Source organism: Silurus meridionalis, chromosome 18 (assembly GCF_014805685.1).
Source record: "Silurus meridionalis isolate SWU-2019-XX chromosome 18, ASM1480568v1, whole genome shotgun sequence".
Taxonomy (NCBI): Eukaryota; Metazoa; Chordata; class Actinopteri; order Siluriformes; family Siluridae; genus Silurus; species Silurus meridionalis.
This window is the reverse complement of record NC_060901.1, coordinates 7,376,584-7,393,654: the sequence shown is the minus strand read 5'-3', so window position 1 is coordinate 7,393,654 and position 17,071 is coordinate 7,376,584. Positions and strand designations below refer to the sequence as shown.

At 36.0% G+C, this 17,071-nt stretch overlaps 2 protein-coding genes and 1 non-coding gene across 16 annotated transcripts in view; all 3 read left to right on the top strand.

The window, feature by feature from the left end:
* The window catches only part of pcloa (piccolo presynaptic cytomatrix protein a), a 63,311-nt gene extending 54,883 nt beyond the window's left edge, over positions 1-8,428 (top strand). For 11 of the 14 annotated variants that reach the window (XM_046873004.1, XM_046873002.1, XM_046872996.1 and 8 more), the window contains 5 exons: positions 1,359-1,500; positions 1,720-1,778; positions 2,896-3,030; positions 3,531-3,676; positions 4,971-8,428. In XM_046873004.1, coding sequence (XP_046728960.1) covers positions 1,359-1,500; positions 1,720-1,778; positions 2,896-3,030; positions 3,531-3,676; positions 4,971-5,114 — 626 coding nt within the window. In that variant the 3' untranslated portion in view covers positions 5,115-8,428. The remainder of the gene's footprint in view (positions 1-1,358; positions 1,501-1,719; positions 1,779-2,895; positions 3,031-3,530; positions 3,677-4,970) is intronic. The other 3 variants (XM_046873006.1, XM_046873003.1, XM_046872998.1) reach the window with 1 other exon arrangement.
* Positions 8,429-10,887: 2,459 nt separating this feature from the next.
* ankrd16 (ankyrin repeat domain 16) lies at positions 10,888-16,750 on the top strand. Its single transcript, XM_046874391.1, has 7 exons — positions 10,888-11,382; positions 12,990-13,210; positions 13,940-13,982; positions 15,105-15,213; positions 15,342-15,503; positions 15,587-15,665; positions 16,499-16,750. The coding sequence occupies exons 1-7, from the start codon at positions 11,048-11,050 to the stop codon at positions 16,660-16,662; spliced, it is 1,113 nt and encodes a 370-aa protein (XP_046730347.1). The 5' UTR covers positions 10,888-11,047; the 3' UTR covers positions 16,663-16,750.
* Positions 11,782-11,867, top strand: trnay-gua. The gene is given in 2 exon segments: positions 11,782-11,818; positions 11,832-11,867. It is a non-coding gene; the product is annotated as a tRNA-Tyr (tRNA).
* Positions 16,751-17,071: the final 321 nt, after the last annotated feature.

Here is a 17,071-nt window from a genome sequence, read left to right as displayed (position 1 = left end):
TGCTTCTTCTGCTGTTCTGTGCTGTCTGCTTTGCATATCTGTGTTCTTCAGAGTTCTATGTCAACAGCTGATGTCTTAAACGCTGCTTAACTGTAGTTTGTAGCGCATGTGTGTATGTACACCACTGCTAAAAGTGTGGAGTATTTTGTGACACTGTAGAATACAATGATATACAGGTGTTCATTCATTTTACGTAACAGCAGCCCAGACAATCGTGCCGGGTTCAGTCATTCAAATCCCAGGTTTACCTTAATGTACTTGTTCTATGTTTAGGGTTAAAAAAATGAGTGTGTGATTTTTGATATAATGAAGTGCATTTGTTGTCTCATTAGGAAAAGAGTGTTATGCATACACTCCACACTCTCAAATGGACCAAGCACCCTATAAAATAATTAACAATGTGGTGATCTGCATCACACCAACCCATCTATAATTATTTTCCTGTGAAATCACAACATTTACTTAATAAAATACTTTAACTATTTATTCCATATATATACTATATAAAAGTACACCGAATGTATCACTGATGTAGAAATAACTGTGACACAAAATGGATCCTAATGTGTCGTTCTTTAACAACAACAAAAAATTCAGTCATTGGTAGGTTGCCATGGTATAAGCAGAAATAAAATTTTGACACTCAGAGTCAGTCAGACATTGATTATTTTCTTTTCCTGTCTTGGCCTCTGGATATTAATATCACTGTAAAGTTATCTGCAATGCTGTCTATAGCTGTCACGATCTTGTGGACCCACCTGCTGATCTAGATAGCAATTTATACATAATTATAATCCTTTTAAAAGTTTCTTTGTACAAATAAGATGCAGACATTTCTCAACTTTGTCTAAAGAGAGAGCAAGTTATAGAGTATATCACTGAAAAAACATTTTTACAATTTTGTCAAACAATTTTAGCAGTATCGTATACGTGTTTGTGTGTGCACATGTCTGTGTCTGTTAGATTGTTCATACTGCATGCAGTATACAGTACTGGGCAAAAATTATACATTTTGTCTTAATTATTCCTCTTTATTGTAAATAATATACACATTTTACATTTACAAATTTTTAGAATTAAATGATGATGTACCTAATATATTTATAATTCATGCAGTTTACTCATTTCCAGTGCTTATTCAGCCACTTTTCATTAAATTTCAGATGTTTGCACAGTACTGTAGTTTTTAAAAGCACGTGGACAGAAAGTGTGGCAGATCTTCGAGGCCATGCCTGTTTCCTATTCCAAAACAAGTTTTAACTCCTGTGTTGCTGGGTAATGAAGCCTCTAGGCCAGTGGTAGTTCTCCATTCTGCAAAGACAAAATAGTTTAACTCACATAGTACACTTTTGAAACAGTGTCCCGCAGCCATAGATCTGCTGATGCTCCTGTTACTGCAGCCTCATTGGACAGCGGTCTGAGTGGCAGCGCCTTCAGCCTATTGGAAGAAGAAGGAGAGGAAAACGGAGTGGACAGCGCCATCTTCCAAGTTCCGAGATTGTACGTTTACATTATTTTTTATGGTATTCTCAATTAAACAGCAGCATCTAAAATTTAGTGTGATAAGTTATAATATACAAAACATGATTAAACATATTGTAGTTACAGTAGAAACAAAATATTTGTGTGTTTAAACTTTGATTACTAATATTTGATAGTTCTGGTTTTAATTTGCATAACTTTTGTATCAAAACTATTTTGATCTTTGACTTTTTACAGTAGCGGAAAGATTCCAAATGGAACCGATGTTGTAAAGTCAATACATGGAGAAACAGACGGTAAGCATTTGTGTTTAAACTGTAATGTCCAGAACTATTTTATAAGTAATATATCATACACTAAGTCATATATCATACATTAAAATAATTTCGTGTGTGCAATATTGTACATATTAAAAAATACATCTATATCCAGATTTCTAGAACATTGTTAAAACTTTGTATATATTATATAGAACTGAGTTTCAATAAATTCATTGACACAACATTCTTCTTTAATTGGTTAAACAAATTCTTGGTAAATATAATTAAAAATGGCGGATCCATATATTGGTGATAATCAATAAGGGCATTAAAATTTTGATATAATTTCATGAATGTTAAATTTTATGCAATGTTAGGTAGCATTCAAAGAGTTTTGGTCATTGATGTTTTACTTGAATAATCTATCTACTTCCACATATTCATAAACCATACCTTTAAAAAAAAAATCACATTTTAAATACAGTGGTGAATATTAAGAAGTGGTAGGTGGCATGTGTGGGTGGGAACATTCAAGCTCGCTGTATATTTTCATCTAAGCACTGATTTCAGATGCTGAATGTGATTAATTCATTCAGGCAAAAACAAACACACATGACATGTATCTGTTTTATCATATATAACTGTTTTAGGTCTATATTTCACCCATTAGTGAAAACTGTCCACTATTGAGCCTCCACTGTTATGATATTACCTTAACTAATTTTCAATTAGTGCAAATGTGTTGCTAAGGTTTTAAAACATTGTGCACGGCTTGAAGAGTAATTTAAAACTGATCTTCGAAATCGTTAGTCATAGGGTCTGAGAGCAGGTAGACACCAGGTCAAAAAAAACGAGAACGATAAGCAGGAAGAAAGGCACTGGTTCAAACTTAACAGGAAAAAATGTACTAACTATGGAATGAGACTAAGACATGATAAGGTGACACATGAACAGGTATTAGGTAACAGACAGAACAGAGATGACAGGACAGAGACAAAGACAGGACTGGATCCAAATCAACAGCACCATGATAAAACATAAACAAGTAAAAAAAACGGCAGCCCTCTGTCTCACTGAAGTAATGAAACGACTTGTGACTATGTGTCAAACGACTATGTGTTTGCTGCATGCTTACTGTGTTGTGCGTTTTTAGGTAAAACCCAGGTAATGGGGGAGATAAAAATCGCTCTGAAGAAGGAGATGAAGACTGAGGGAGAACACCTGGTATTGGAGATCCTTCAGTGCAGAAACATCACATACAAATTTAAGACTCCTGACCACCTGCCAGGTATCTTGATTATGGGGATTCACAAGGGGAAGATTGTTATACTTAGATTACTATAGCACTTGATCATTACAGCAAGAATTAAAGAATCAGTATTTTGGGGATGGGCGGTTGCACACGGACAAAAACACACTTTTTAAACTTGAGATTTTCAAATAGAGGAATGTCTATCATGCAGTTGCATAATCTCATTTATTCTCTACTCGTCCTTGCTTACATCTCTCTGCTTCTCTTTTCTCTTATTGCGTCTATCTTTTTCTCACTGCTTACTGCTCCTTTCTTCTTGTTTTCTGTCTTTTTCTCACATCATTGTTGCAGTTCTCTTTATTTATTCCTGTCCTTTCTCACCTTTTTCCTTTTTCTTAATTTCTTTTAATCTGTCTTTGTCTTTCTGACACCGGTTTATCTTTTCTCCTTTTATTCTGCCTTTCATTCTTTTCAGGAGAAACTTTTACAAAGTAAATCATATATACACGCACTGCTGCTGTGTTTTTTATAAACAGACATGTATGTAAAGCTCTACGTGGTGAACGTAGCCACTCAGAAGAGGATAATTAAGAAGAAAACTCGGGTGTGCCGCCACGACCGTGAGCCCTCCTTCAACGAAACATTCCGTTTCTGCATGAACCCCACTGGACATTCCATTCAGGTGACGTGCACATTCAGTCAACAGCATCCTCACCTTCATTATCACCTTCATCACCTTTTATTATCCTCATACCTGCGCTAGAAAGACAAGTGCAGTTAGAGTGGCTTGATTAGCTGCGAATCAGCAAATTAAGTTTCCCCTTGAAGTGTGTTGCTAATTTAAAGCACTTTAGGCCACCACAGGGGTTGTGGGCCGACCAGCGGCTCCTAACATCACTGTGTTCAGGTCAGAACGACCCATTTCAAATTATTATTGAGAAATCCAATATGTCCACTATGAGCATTTATTTAGTTGGATAATATGATCTAAATATGAAAGCTTGTTTTCATTACAGAGATTAAGTTCATTCCTATAAACAGTGGGTGATTTTTAATGCTTTTTACATTAAGGTTCTTATAACAAGCCATGATTGTCAGCTATTACTTGTTGGTAATGTTTAAAAAGAATGAAGTACATTAATACAAATGTAAGTACACCTGCAGTGAGATGATGTCCTCCAACCAGAATTTTAACTCTGTAATAATTGGTACTGACTTATTAACTTTTGTTTGGATTTTATTTCATTTAACAGCTAATAATTATTTATTCATTAAGATCCTGGGTCACATTGGTCATTGGGGATTCATTGATTTCAGTGTTGATCTTTTTGTAATTATTTGGTTTATTAAAAGTATTTAACAGTAAATAGAATAGTCTGTTGCTTTGTAAATGTTACTGTGCCTTGCACAAATATTTACAATTTAGTCAAATATATATTGTCAAAGAAAGACAAAGACGAAATATCTATTAGCCTATTGATCGATCATCAATACATTTGCATTAAAGGCATTTGGCTGATGCTGTTATCGAGAACAACTGACATTGATCTCATTTATATAACTCAGTAGCTATGGGGTTAAGGGCCTTGCTCAGGGGCCCAGGAGTAGCGGCTTGGTGTGGCTGGGATTTGAGCTCATGGCCTTTAGATCCAAAGTCCAATGCCTTAATCACTAAGCTTCAACCTCCATTATAGAATACAGAGGAGCAACAGTACACTCATTTTAATTTAGTTTTTCTGGGAAGAGCTTTTGTGTGCCTCCTTCCATAAATATTGTTATTTTCGCTAACTATTAACATGTTGATACTAAATGATGCATCTGGACAAAAGTTGGAGGATTATGACAATTGATGGCAACGAATGGTAAATGGTAATGAAATTTAGTTTCAGGGAAATATTCTACAACATGGATATTCATAGCTGTAGTACCGAACACAACACAATCCACTTATCAGTTCCTCTTTATTTTTTATGCAGCTCTTCCTGGTATCAAACGGAGGCAAGTTTGTGAAGAAGACCCTGATCGGTGAGGCCTACGTGTGGCTGGACAAGGTGGACCTGCGGAAGCGAGTGGTCAGCTGGCACAAGCTACTGGCCACCACAGCTCAGATCCAATCCTAGAGGGAGCAGGACAGAGCACTGTAGATTTATGTCCCCACCACACACACACACACACACACACACACACACACACACACACACACACTGAGAGTGGTAATGTGTCTGAGAGATTATGCTAATCTACACTGGTGTGAGCAGGAACCGGGAGCAGGAAGTGTGCTGCTTACGTTTTTCCTGCATCACATGCATGGGGTAAAAGTTTGGCCTTAAGCAGGAAGTAGATAAAAAAGGAAAAGGGTTTTAAAGAGCTGATTTCCATACATTTGGTCACATACACTAACACACACATATGCACACACAAACACATACAAACACCCTGCCACAAGGCTCGCTCGTCTGTGTGCGTCTGTGTGTGTGTGTGCACATACTTGTATCAACATAAACAGTCACTGGGCCGCAAAAGACTGGATGAAAATGAATATGTTACATTAGTTTTCTGACATTGCAGGTTTCTTTTGGACATCTCACTGCCAAGTTCAGGTTTTGGAGCGCCACACATAGAGAAATTATGTATCAATAAACTTGAAGTATATCACTCTTAGAAGGATTTAATTATGCTTGTTTGAAGAAAGCTAGTTGAGATCTATTATTATATTATTTTTGTATGATATATTTAGAGTCATTATTAGTCACATTAATTACTTTGTTCTCTTTGTCTGTCTGTCTGTCTTTCTCTCTTTCACTTTGTGTCTTTCTCTCAGATGTTACATTGTGTTGAAAAAATATATCATATTAGTAGATTTAAAGCTATATTTTGAAAATGTTTTATAGATATACATGGATGAAATCTGATTCATGTGATGTAGAAATAAGTTTGGCTGGTATCTACTCCTTGCACAGAAATAGCACTGATGTTCTTGTGACATTTTATCAGAATTTGGCTGAGGAAGAAATGAAGCGGTCTGTGGAGATGAGGCTGGTCTGGTTTTAAATCCAAATTATTATCTACTGGAGAAAATCCTCTTGCTTCATCTATGGCATAAACCTGCTTAGAGAATTAGCCAGATCTAATCGAACCGGATTTCTAATCGGCTCCACTCTTTATCTCTATAGATGAATGTTGCCATAGGATGTTATAACCATTCAGGTATATAAAAACAAAAAAAGTTGTGAAGTCCAGCACTGTTCTCATAGATGTTTTGCACTTTGTCTCTAGCATGTCTTGAATGTAATGTTCCATAGTGATAAGATTATTTAGAGATGGCAGGCAGGTAGGAAAAGTTTCCCAGTCGAGTGTTGCCATGCCTATTCCTGTAATCCCACTTTCCCAAATAGTCAATTAATCAGAAAATGGTGATCTTAAATCATAAAATAAAGAGTATCGGGACAATGTTTAGGTTGGTGCTTTTAAAGATCTAGAATGGAAAAAAAATCCTTAAAACAGTCAAGGAATTTTTAAGCCATGGTTCTCAAATGGGCAAAAATTCTCAAAAATCCTGTGAGGCACAGCAAGGGGTCTTTTTTTCTACAGTTTGTAAGAAAACGCAATCCGTCATTATTGAGTTGGATTTATTAATGAGTTCTTTTAGATATTAGGCTGTTAGTTAAATCGAATGTCAGTAACATCAACTCAAATACAGGTCTATAAATAAGTCATTTATAATTATAATATCATTATTTAATAGCTATAATAAAAATTGGTTGTAAGTGGAATTTAAAAAAAAACGTAATAATTAAATATATTGTTAAAATAATATTCAACACATTTTGGTAATGTGCCTAATATTATACAGTTCAAATAAATATGTACTGAATGAGTCTGCTTGGCAAACATTCACATAAGTCAAGTCAAGATAAGGACAGGGTCTGTTTTGTTTACTGGATATCGAGCAAGTTATACTCAGTGTCTTTTAATTATTTTCTGAATATCTGTTGCCATACTCTGAATGCAAAAGCATGCACTCATAATGTGCCATGTGAAAGGTTTTTCTTTTTTCTTTTTTTACTTTATCTTTCACAATCGTGATTGATGATGCCATAGTCATTATAATCATTAACCTGGATATATCAATAACAGACTCATCAGTTCATATGGTACAGGAATACACACATGAAGGCCTGGTTATGGGCGAGCTTGGAATCTGTGCCATACTTTGGCCATATCTACAGGATGTAAGCAATTCTATGCAACCTAAACGCATCTGGTATATCAAGTATTTATGTGTCAGAGAAAGCATTATGAATAAGAACTCTTTTTTATATTTTTCTATGCTTTTATGAATGCTTATTTGTTTTTGTTTGTTTTGTTTAGTTTTTATTTATGATTTTTTTATGCATGTTTTACAGCTATGAGATTTTATGTTATGCTGCACTCATTTAAAGAGAAAACACATCAAACCTTTACATCCCATCCAAGAGCTAGTTTTGATTAAAGATCGTCTGTACATACGTTAACCTAAATATCGACATGCCGTGTGGTGGCTGCTGTACACTGTGTTTACAACAGGTCTCGTGAGTCCCTTTCGCATTTAAACATAGTCTCGTCAACGAGCTTCTCGCCCATGTCATGTAGGAAATATTTTGTATTAGCGTACACTTGCGTACAAACGTTATGCACCATAACAATAGCTGCTCCTGTTAACAATAGTCCATGCATATGTTTTTTTTCTCTGATCAGATATTAATATTCATATCTAAACATGCTCCTGCTTCTAAGAGTAAGTGCATGTTTTCCCCACTTCACCACTGACATAGGACAACAAACAAACAAAAATAGTATTTCTTATCCTGTAAATAAAACAAGCTTTCTTTTATACACATAGGATCTTTTGTTAATTTTTCCAATTCAGTACAAAGCATGTGTGAAGCAAACAGCGGAGTAAGAGAGATACTCTTGACACTCTTAAACACATGCGCTAAGTGGAAGGATAATGTCCACGCTTGCCTGTGACCAGACCAAACCGACCCAACCTGCACAACAGACACAGAATTCAACTGTGTTAGGAAACTTGACCCTGTTCACGCTGGTAGTATCAGGACACCTGTGATGTACTCACTTTGGATGTTGCATGTTTCGATGGTGATTTGTTCATACTATTTTTGTGTCCAGATTCTGCTCTACATAAAGAAAGGCAACGTGACTATGGGGGAAAAAATAACTGAAAATTGTATGTATGCTGACTGTACAAAGATATGCTTGTAAAATCTGTCTGGTTTTCCACTCACTGTAAACTGGGGAAAAAAAAAAAAATCAACTAATGTCATGGTTTTTGTGGTTGTACACAAACGGTATTGATAAATTATGCAAATTGTGCTGTACAAAAGGCTGTTGCCCTAAATAGTCTAAATATTAAATAATATATGTAAAATTCTCACAGAGCTTGAGTCTTGTTTAAATCAGTTGTTTGTACTGCTGGATTTTGTTAGACAAATAAAGTATGCAAGGATATATAGAAATTAGTGCAAAAGTTAGAGCAAATCTTTAGACCAATCAATTCTAGTTAGATTTAAAGACAGACAGACAGACAGACAGATAGATAGATGTTATCACAAATCTGAAGATACACAATTGTATAGAATGTCTTTGAAAGGGAAATTTTCCCTTCACTTCGAAATTAGAGTCTCAAACCTGTTTCAGCATGACAATGTCCCCTGTACACAAAGCAAACTCCATGAAGAAATGGTTTGCATGGGTTGGAGTGGAAGATAGATAGCTATAGACACTGCAATCCAAGGCCTCCTCACCTCACCTACATAAGTACATGACTTTCCTAAGACACTTGTGTCTGAATGAGGACAAATCTCCACAAACACATCTTCCCAGAAGAGTGGAGGGTATTATAAGGCACATTTAGACTAAATTTGGAAAGGGATTCTCAAAAAGCACATGGCATTCTTATGACCAGGTGTCTGCAAACTTTTAACAACATAGTATAGTATAGTATAGTATAGTATAGTATAGTATAGTATAGTATAGTTAAATAGATGCAAAAGCTCCCAAAGGTGGCCTTAAGTGATGGCCTTATGAGATGTGTAGAAAGGCATCAAACGTAAGCTTCTCTAAGCTTCATCCTACAAAAACTAGAATAGAATACAGACTGAATATACAACATACTGTGTGTGTTTTAATCATTATCATGAATTTATGACAGTGAATTTCTCTGGTTCTGGCTTTGATTCAAAACAGTACACTGCAGCAAAAGCAAACATACAACTGGATGCACTTGAGCTCTAAATTCATGCTTATTATCTGTCCATTAATTTATTGTTCAGACCATTAAATGCTTATTATTTTGCAACTTTGGGGTTGGCTTATTTATTTTGCCCGTTAATGCATATAAATACTTATTTCTTCAATTCAGACGTTATACAAATTATTAAACCCACAGCCTTTTGTTCCCCTGTTGATAATAATAATAATAATAATAATAGTGGTTGTGGTCTCAGATGATCAAGAAAAAAAATAAAATAAAATAAAAGTATGACTATGGTGAACTAAGGTTAACCAGAACTCTACATAGCATGTTGACACACTCTGAACACACTTTTATACCCTTGTTTCATATTTTTAATGCAACTTTAAAATCATTTTAAATCCACCAATCATTAATCCTCATAACTGTGGGTCATCAGGATCCACAGGATTCTCCAATACTCAATAATAATTCGCTTAAATAAGTCAACTTAGTCAATAAGACAAAACATCCATGTGTAATATGTTCATGTGTAATGGAAGCCCATCATTTAAAAAAATTAGGTACAATATTGATTCCATAAAAAGGGATCAGTAGTATTCTAACTGAACAGGAGCAAATATTTACAGCTGTAAACACATCATCCCATGTTAAACTCAGTGTCTTTTAGCTATTTTCTGAATCTCTGAATGCAGAAGCATACATCCTACACATTTAAAAAGTAATCACAATGTTACCAGTGTCAGGCCTTGCCTTTCACACATAGGCTTTCAGTGGTGTCCTACCTGAATCAATCCACTTCTTAATACCATCATGACACCATGGCTACAGAAACCATCAATATAATACAGAAACGCAGTATGTATAACAAGACAGGTATCTCTATAAGTGAGAATAAATGCCATTACTAAAGCAAGAAACGTAATTAACACCATGCAACAAGTCTCCTTTGCAAAATGCAAAAGTATAAATGGTTCATGAAAAAGCTTAACAACTGTTTTAAACTGTTTTGGCTGATCTTTCCTCGCAATGAATATGAAAGCTATGAATGTCCAGCTTTTCGTGAAAAGTGCATCTGGAAAATGGCCTTGTAAGTATATCTACAACCAAATCAATGTCTTCTCCTCTGTCAGCAATTGTGGAATGGAAAAAAAACAGCTATACGGTAAGCATTTCTATATTTTGCTAGCTCTGACTGGTGTGCTCTCTGATCATATAATCAAAGGACGTGAAAATGCCAATGTTACTGTACGCCTGCTAGATGGCCCCTGTGTCACTAACTCGAAATCTGATTGGTTAAAGCAGCAGATTCATCGTCATGCATTAGAAGCTAAAGGCGCCACACTGTTGATTCTGAAGGCCTAAAGGCAGATTCCTTTGATTCTGGCAACACATGATGACTGAATTATGATTAAACCGAAACTCTACCATAAACATACACTACTGAAAGCTGCACACCCAATAAAAAGCTATTAAAGTAATAGAATGCGCTAATAATTTAATACATATTCATAAAAAAATAAAACATAGGTCAGTATGTAAAAAACAAACGACGAACAACAACAAAAAACAAAATAAAATAAAGTATAACGTCATCACAGAGGACTCTTCATTCTCCCAACCCTACTGGTTTATTGTGAGAAGAGATTTGAGGCCATTTTTTCTCACCCCTGTGGGAGGTTGCTTGCTGCTAGCTTCACTTATAGATACGCAAAATATATATATAAAAAAAATCCAAGCAGAAAACTTGTGTTTATTTTAATTATAATAACGTTTTAGTCTTAAGTCTTCAACTCTAAAATGGCGGATGAGAACATATTCAAGCTCTTAATCAAATTGACTCAGGAAGGACATCTGTGTCAGATTAGAACGCAAATAGAGCAAGCGAGTGAAATTAAATCCTTTATAAATGCACATTTAGGCAAATCAGGAGACACTCTGCTGCATTATGCTGCCCGACATGGACATTTGGACATTGTAAAGTATTTCGTTGAGGATTTAAACGTGGATATTGAGTTATACAATAATGATTACAAGCGAGCTTTACATGAAGCTGCTTCCATGAGTCACGACCAATGTGTTCGCTACCTTATCGACAATGGAGCAAAAGTTGACTGCCTAAAAAAGGCAGACTGGTAAGTTAATCCTTGTAGAGATTTTCCAACGCTGTATAAACCTGGTTTCTTTATTACTTTACGTCTACTAGCGATAGGAATTCGACTCGCAAGTTTCCAGCGAGTCGAATCATTTTGGCTCAGCTCAATTAAAAGAATCGACTCTTGAACCGCAATTTTCAAACGGGACAAAATTGCCGATATTATGACCTGATGTCGTTCTTTTTTTTCCATTAAACAAAGAATAGATTAAAAAAAGTTTTAGTTTGAAGTACGTTGTCAGAGGAACTACTATGTAGATATATATAAAAAAAAAAACAATTACGAGTCATTTCTTAATCGATAATTTATATGCTTCGAATCATGTAAATGACTCATTTAAAGTGTCAAATTGGCTGAATTCAGGAATAGTTGTCATGCCCTTCGATAGCTCAGTTGGTAGAGCGGAGGACTGTAGAGGAAAAGCTGACATCCTTAGGTCGCTGGTTCGAATCCGGCTCGAAGGAGGCGTTGATTTTTGCCTTATATTTTAATAAGTGCCACTGTTAATAAAACCCATTCAGCGAGAAAATTATTATTATTAATTATTATTAATATCAACACCAATCACTGTAATCCTAATTAAAACACAGTGTTGCTGCATTTTAAAATCCTTAATATTTTCTGTAAAATATATCAGCTGAAGCAGAGAGGAGCTGAAACTGAAACCATGGCGTGGTTCACCCAGGGCATCATCACAAACATACTGTTGATCATCAGTTCATCATCAAGCAAAACATTTAGAGAGAAGTACATGATGGAAGAAACACACACACACACACACACACACACACACACACACACGTGGCCTTGTTTGCACGCTTTTTTTGAAGTTGTTGAAAATATAGTTCATGATATTTAATTTTATAATAATCAGTGTTTGACTCATTAATAAAAAAAAAGAAACATTATAGTGTTTTAGTTGATTAAGCAAAAGTCTGTAATAAAAATGACAATAAGACAACAAAAATGACAATTATAGCCATAATAAATAATAGTACTTGGGTACTTAAGTACATTTGAAGGGAAATAGTTTTGTACTTTTACTCAAGTAAAATTTTAATGGCAGCACTTTTACTCAACTTCTACTTTTACTTTACTCAAGTACATGCTTTTTGTACTTCTTCCACCACTGCCTAATTATAACATGGTGTTGCTGAATTATTATTCTATAACATACTTGACTTGTGATGATAATAATGCATGAAATGAAATATTGAAATGTTTTCATTATGTGTTTCTATCATGTATTACAAATCAGTAAGTGATCAATGTGTGTCATGTGCGTTTTCAGTATCAAGACAAATGAATTGTTTTTGTATTATGAAAAAGAAAACAGAAAAGGCTGGTGGGGGAAGCTAATATTTTTTGCTACTGTAACATCAGAGATAACAAAAAGTTGTTTTGTGGCCTCTTTACAATTTTAGGTATAACAATAAACATAAAAATATGTCATTTCTTTGCTCAGTAAGAATTTAACTTGCTGGCAAATTGTTATAACAGGAATGGAAGACTTTGAGACATTGTGTTATTGGTAAATGATCGATATATACAAACCTAGAATTTTATTTAAAACATTTTAATTTCAGGACCCCTCTTATGATGGCCTGCACACGCTGTAATCTCGAGGTTATCAGAGTGCTTCTGGACCATGGTGCTGATCCGACCTTGCAGAATAAAGATGGCTGGAACTCGTTCCACATTGCATGCAGAGAGGGCGATCCAGCTGTCATAGAGCACCTTCTGCACAGCAGGCCAGATGTGTGGAGGACAGAGAGCAAGACACGCCGGACTCCTCTACATACTGCTGGTATTGCAGTAGTGGTTGTGTGTCTCATGCAGCAGACAATCCATTCTGAACTAAGAGAAAATAAATAGACATAGATTTGGATATCACAGTCCCTGCCAAGTTTCATCATTCTATTGGGGGAAATAAACAGTTATGTGAATTTAGTTGCAATGTCAGGAAAAAACTACACAATGTAACTCTGTCAACCCCACTGATTCAGCTGAGGATGGAGGATACAGGAGGTGAGGGGAAGGAAAGATTGAAACTATGCCAGGCCTTATAAGTATTTAACCCCGTCCCTAAAGTTCAACTTAATCCTCGCTACGGTCAGGACAAATAAGGTCAGCTTGGTCTCTCTGCAGTCTGGCAATCTACTGAAGAAAGAGAACACATAGATACAATGAATGTACACGATCAACACCTGATTGTTCTTGGTGATTTATCCTCTGCTTCAGCTGGGACTTGATCATCTCCCTGCTGCTATAGTGTCCAATACTGTGTATACCTCCATAAATCAGTATTGAGGAAATAATTCTTAATGTCAGCCAATGCTTATTGGAATACTCCTTTATAATGTTTAGGCAGGTATAAAATGAAGATCATGAAGCATTTGATTTGATGCGGTTACCCTATGATCTAGTGTGATTAATTATGATTACTCTTAAATAAAAATAAAACTACCACCTGCATTGTAAAACTTGCCTAATAAATGTAATATGCTAACCATTTTTTAATAACTTTTTGTTATAGCTATTCACGGCTGTCTGGAAGTTGTCAAGATTCTTCTTGAGAGGTCAGTGGCTTATAGTGAATATTCCCTTCAGCATGAGGTGTTTTAAGGTTGCACAATACAGATGGTCCCAGAATTACGATGGTTCGACTTATGATTTTTTGATCTTATGATGACGATAGCGACACGACAAAATTGTTTTGCGTGCCAGGCAAACGTCAAGTCAAGTCAGGTTAAGTTTTTTTATAGCGCTTTTCACAACAGACATTGTCTCAAAGCAGCTTTACAGAAATCAACAGTCAAGGTGAACGGTGTGCATTTATCCCTGATGAGCAGCCGTGGCGACTGTGACAAGGAAAAACTCCCTTAGATGATATGAGGAAGAAACCTTGAGAGGAACCAGACTCAAAAGGGGAACCCATCATCATTTGGGTGACATCAAGAATTTGCTCATAAATCTTTCAACAAACAAAACACTGGAGATTGAGAACTAACATGAGTACTGGAGTATAAGATTATAAGTAATGATCTTCTACAGTCTTCTACAGTCTTTATGGTTATAAAACTAGGAGCTACTGAGCTCAACATTTGTGATCATCACAGATCAGCACCAGCTTCTCCATGCCAGAGCCTTTAAACACTCCAGGAGGTCCAATGTCAAAACTCCACACATGTAGTGGGATCCATTTGGCACTGGTACGTCCCTAGATGCACGTAGCAGCGTATGCTCCACCCTTCACTCGTGAACCAGCACTTAACGCTCTTCAACACGCCCCCTGCCACATACATCTATACTGTATAGTTTATACAGTAGGATACTGTAAATTGCTCTGTTTTGCTAAATTAATGTACTGTTATTCGTGCAATTATTAACAAATTACAATATACTATCCCATAGTGATCACCAATCTTTAAGACTCCTGGATAGACTAGGCTATGTCTCGACTACCTGTATAGACAAATTAATATATATTGTGATAACACTGCTACCAAAAAGGCCTATTGTAAGGAATAAAAAATGTCTCTACTATCAGAGCGGCTATCAGAGCGGCCATTACTTGTGATTTAAATTTGTGTGACAATTGAATGTAACATACAGTTAGGTTTTGTGTTTTGGTTTGTATCTCCCTTCATTGTGTTTGAAAACTAAAGCGAAAACCAACAGAATTCATTTGTCTTATCCAGATGTGATTATAAGCCTGATGAGAAAGACAGCTGTGGAGTAACACCATTCATGGATGCTGTAAGAAATGGACATCTGGGTGTAGCCAAGCTGCTGCTGGAGAAGCACCAAGTAATGCACAATATGACTGGTAAATATAGCTGAGCCTTAATTACTTAATAATATAGTTTGTTAAATGTGTGTGTGTGTGTGTGTGTGTGTGTGTGTGTGTGTGTGTGTGTGTGTGTTTTTCAAAACAGGCCTGTCCAACTGCTGTAGATATTCTGGGAGCACAGCCACTACACCAGGCCTCTGTAACAGCCCAAGATGAGGCACTGCATTTCCTCATACATGAGCTTAGCGTTGATGTTAATGTGAGAGCCACAGCATTGGAGCTGTCAGCGCTTCATTACGCAGCTAAGGTCTGAAATAATGGACAGATTTCTATATGAAATGGAAATATTTACAATGTCTATCTCACCCTCTGGTCTGGTGTATTTTTCAGGAAGGTCACACAAACACCATAAAAGCCCTGCTGCAGTTAGGTGCCGATCTTCACGCTAGGGATAAGAAAGGACGGTCAGGTATAAAGTTTTCACACTTAGGTTGTTTGGTAATTATAATTGTTAATTGTTATACTTGTTCGGTAATCTTATCTTAAATTATTAAAAATTTGCCAGCTTTTTCTTCCAATTGTATTGTTTTTCTCTATTTGGTCTTTCCTCTTCTTTTTATTTTTTTATCCCATGTTTTCTGTTCCTCTTTTGGTGCCAAATTTTGATAAGGTTTGGATTTGTTTTAATTTTCATCCACACGTGCATAATATTTAGTTTTCTTTCTCTTCCTTTTTCAGTTGTATTTCAATTTTCTGAATCTGAAGAAATGTGTCGGGATGTGCTAGATACTTCTGGTTTTAATGGAGTTTGATCACTGTTTGTCATGCAAATTTATTTTCTTTAGTTCACAGGGATATTAAACCAGCTTAGAGAAAAAGAAATGAATTCATTTTGGTTTTTAAGGACATGAACAGTCTGGTGTTTAATTTAGGCTGTCACAGTTTATCATTCAGAAGGACAACACTGGAAGTGAAACTTGCTTTACCATGAGAACACAAGTACTTAGTATCTTTCATGTGCTCAGCATGCAAACATTCATACAACTGTGTTCCTACTGACAACAAGCTAAATCCTGGTTCAGCTTGATCATTGAGTTCTGGACCACCAGATAACCAGATGTCTGTGAATAAAGGCATTAAGTCATAAGTCCAAGCAGCATAGCCTTCTACAACTATGTTGAGTCCTATAAGCTTTTATTTACTTTTGCTGATAAGTTTGCAGAGAAGGTTTGAATTTCATACATGTATGTGCAAAGTGGTTATTGTTGGACTTTAAATCATTCTCTGTTCTTTAATCCCCAGCTTTACACATGGCATGCATCGGGCAGCATGCGATCACAGCGAGGACCCTGCTGCAGCTTGGACTCGCAGACACAGCAGACAGTACAGGCACTAGAGCCAGACAGCACGCCAAGAAACCAGACGTAACCAAAGTGTTCGAGACGACTGAGGAACCAGAGCTTTAACAAAAAGCTATCCAGATAAATCATGTTAAATTATAGTTATCATTTGTGCGAATGTATTTGAAATAAACCGAACACTTTTGTGTGGAAATGTTTGTTTCTGTACCTTTTATTAAACTACCACCTGTTTAAGTTGGGGTGAAGCAAAAAACCAGTGACGTCAAAATCATTCTCATACCCCCGTCCCTGAGTCTAATCAACACGATTATACATTTTTTTTTTTTTTTGCAGAAAAAGTACAAAGAAACTGTAACTGGGAGTAATGCAGAATATGGGTAGAGATCCTATATATTACCGATATTCAGTTGTTTGTTAGAGAAGTAAAGAAAAGAGTGCAGGCAGGGTGGAGTGGGTGAAGAAGAGTGATAGCAGAAGTGATTTGTGATAGAAGAGTATCTGCAAGAGTGAAAGG

Bases quoted from the DNA above. Each gene is read 5' to 3' on its own strand.
- ankrd16 (XM_046874391.1), top strand. From the start codon at position 11,048: ATGGCGGATGAGAACATATTCAAGCTCTTAATCAAATTGACTCAGGAA. The intron at 15,214-15,341 runs GTAATGCACAAT...TTTTCAAAACAG, and splicing joins TGCTGCTGGAGAAGCACCAA to GCCTGTCCAACTGCTGTAGA. The intron at 15,666-16,498 runs GTATAAAGTTTT...TTTAATCCCCAG, and splicing joins GGATAAGAAAGGACGGTCAG to CTTTACACATGGCATGCATC.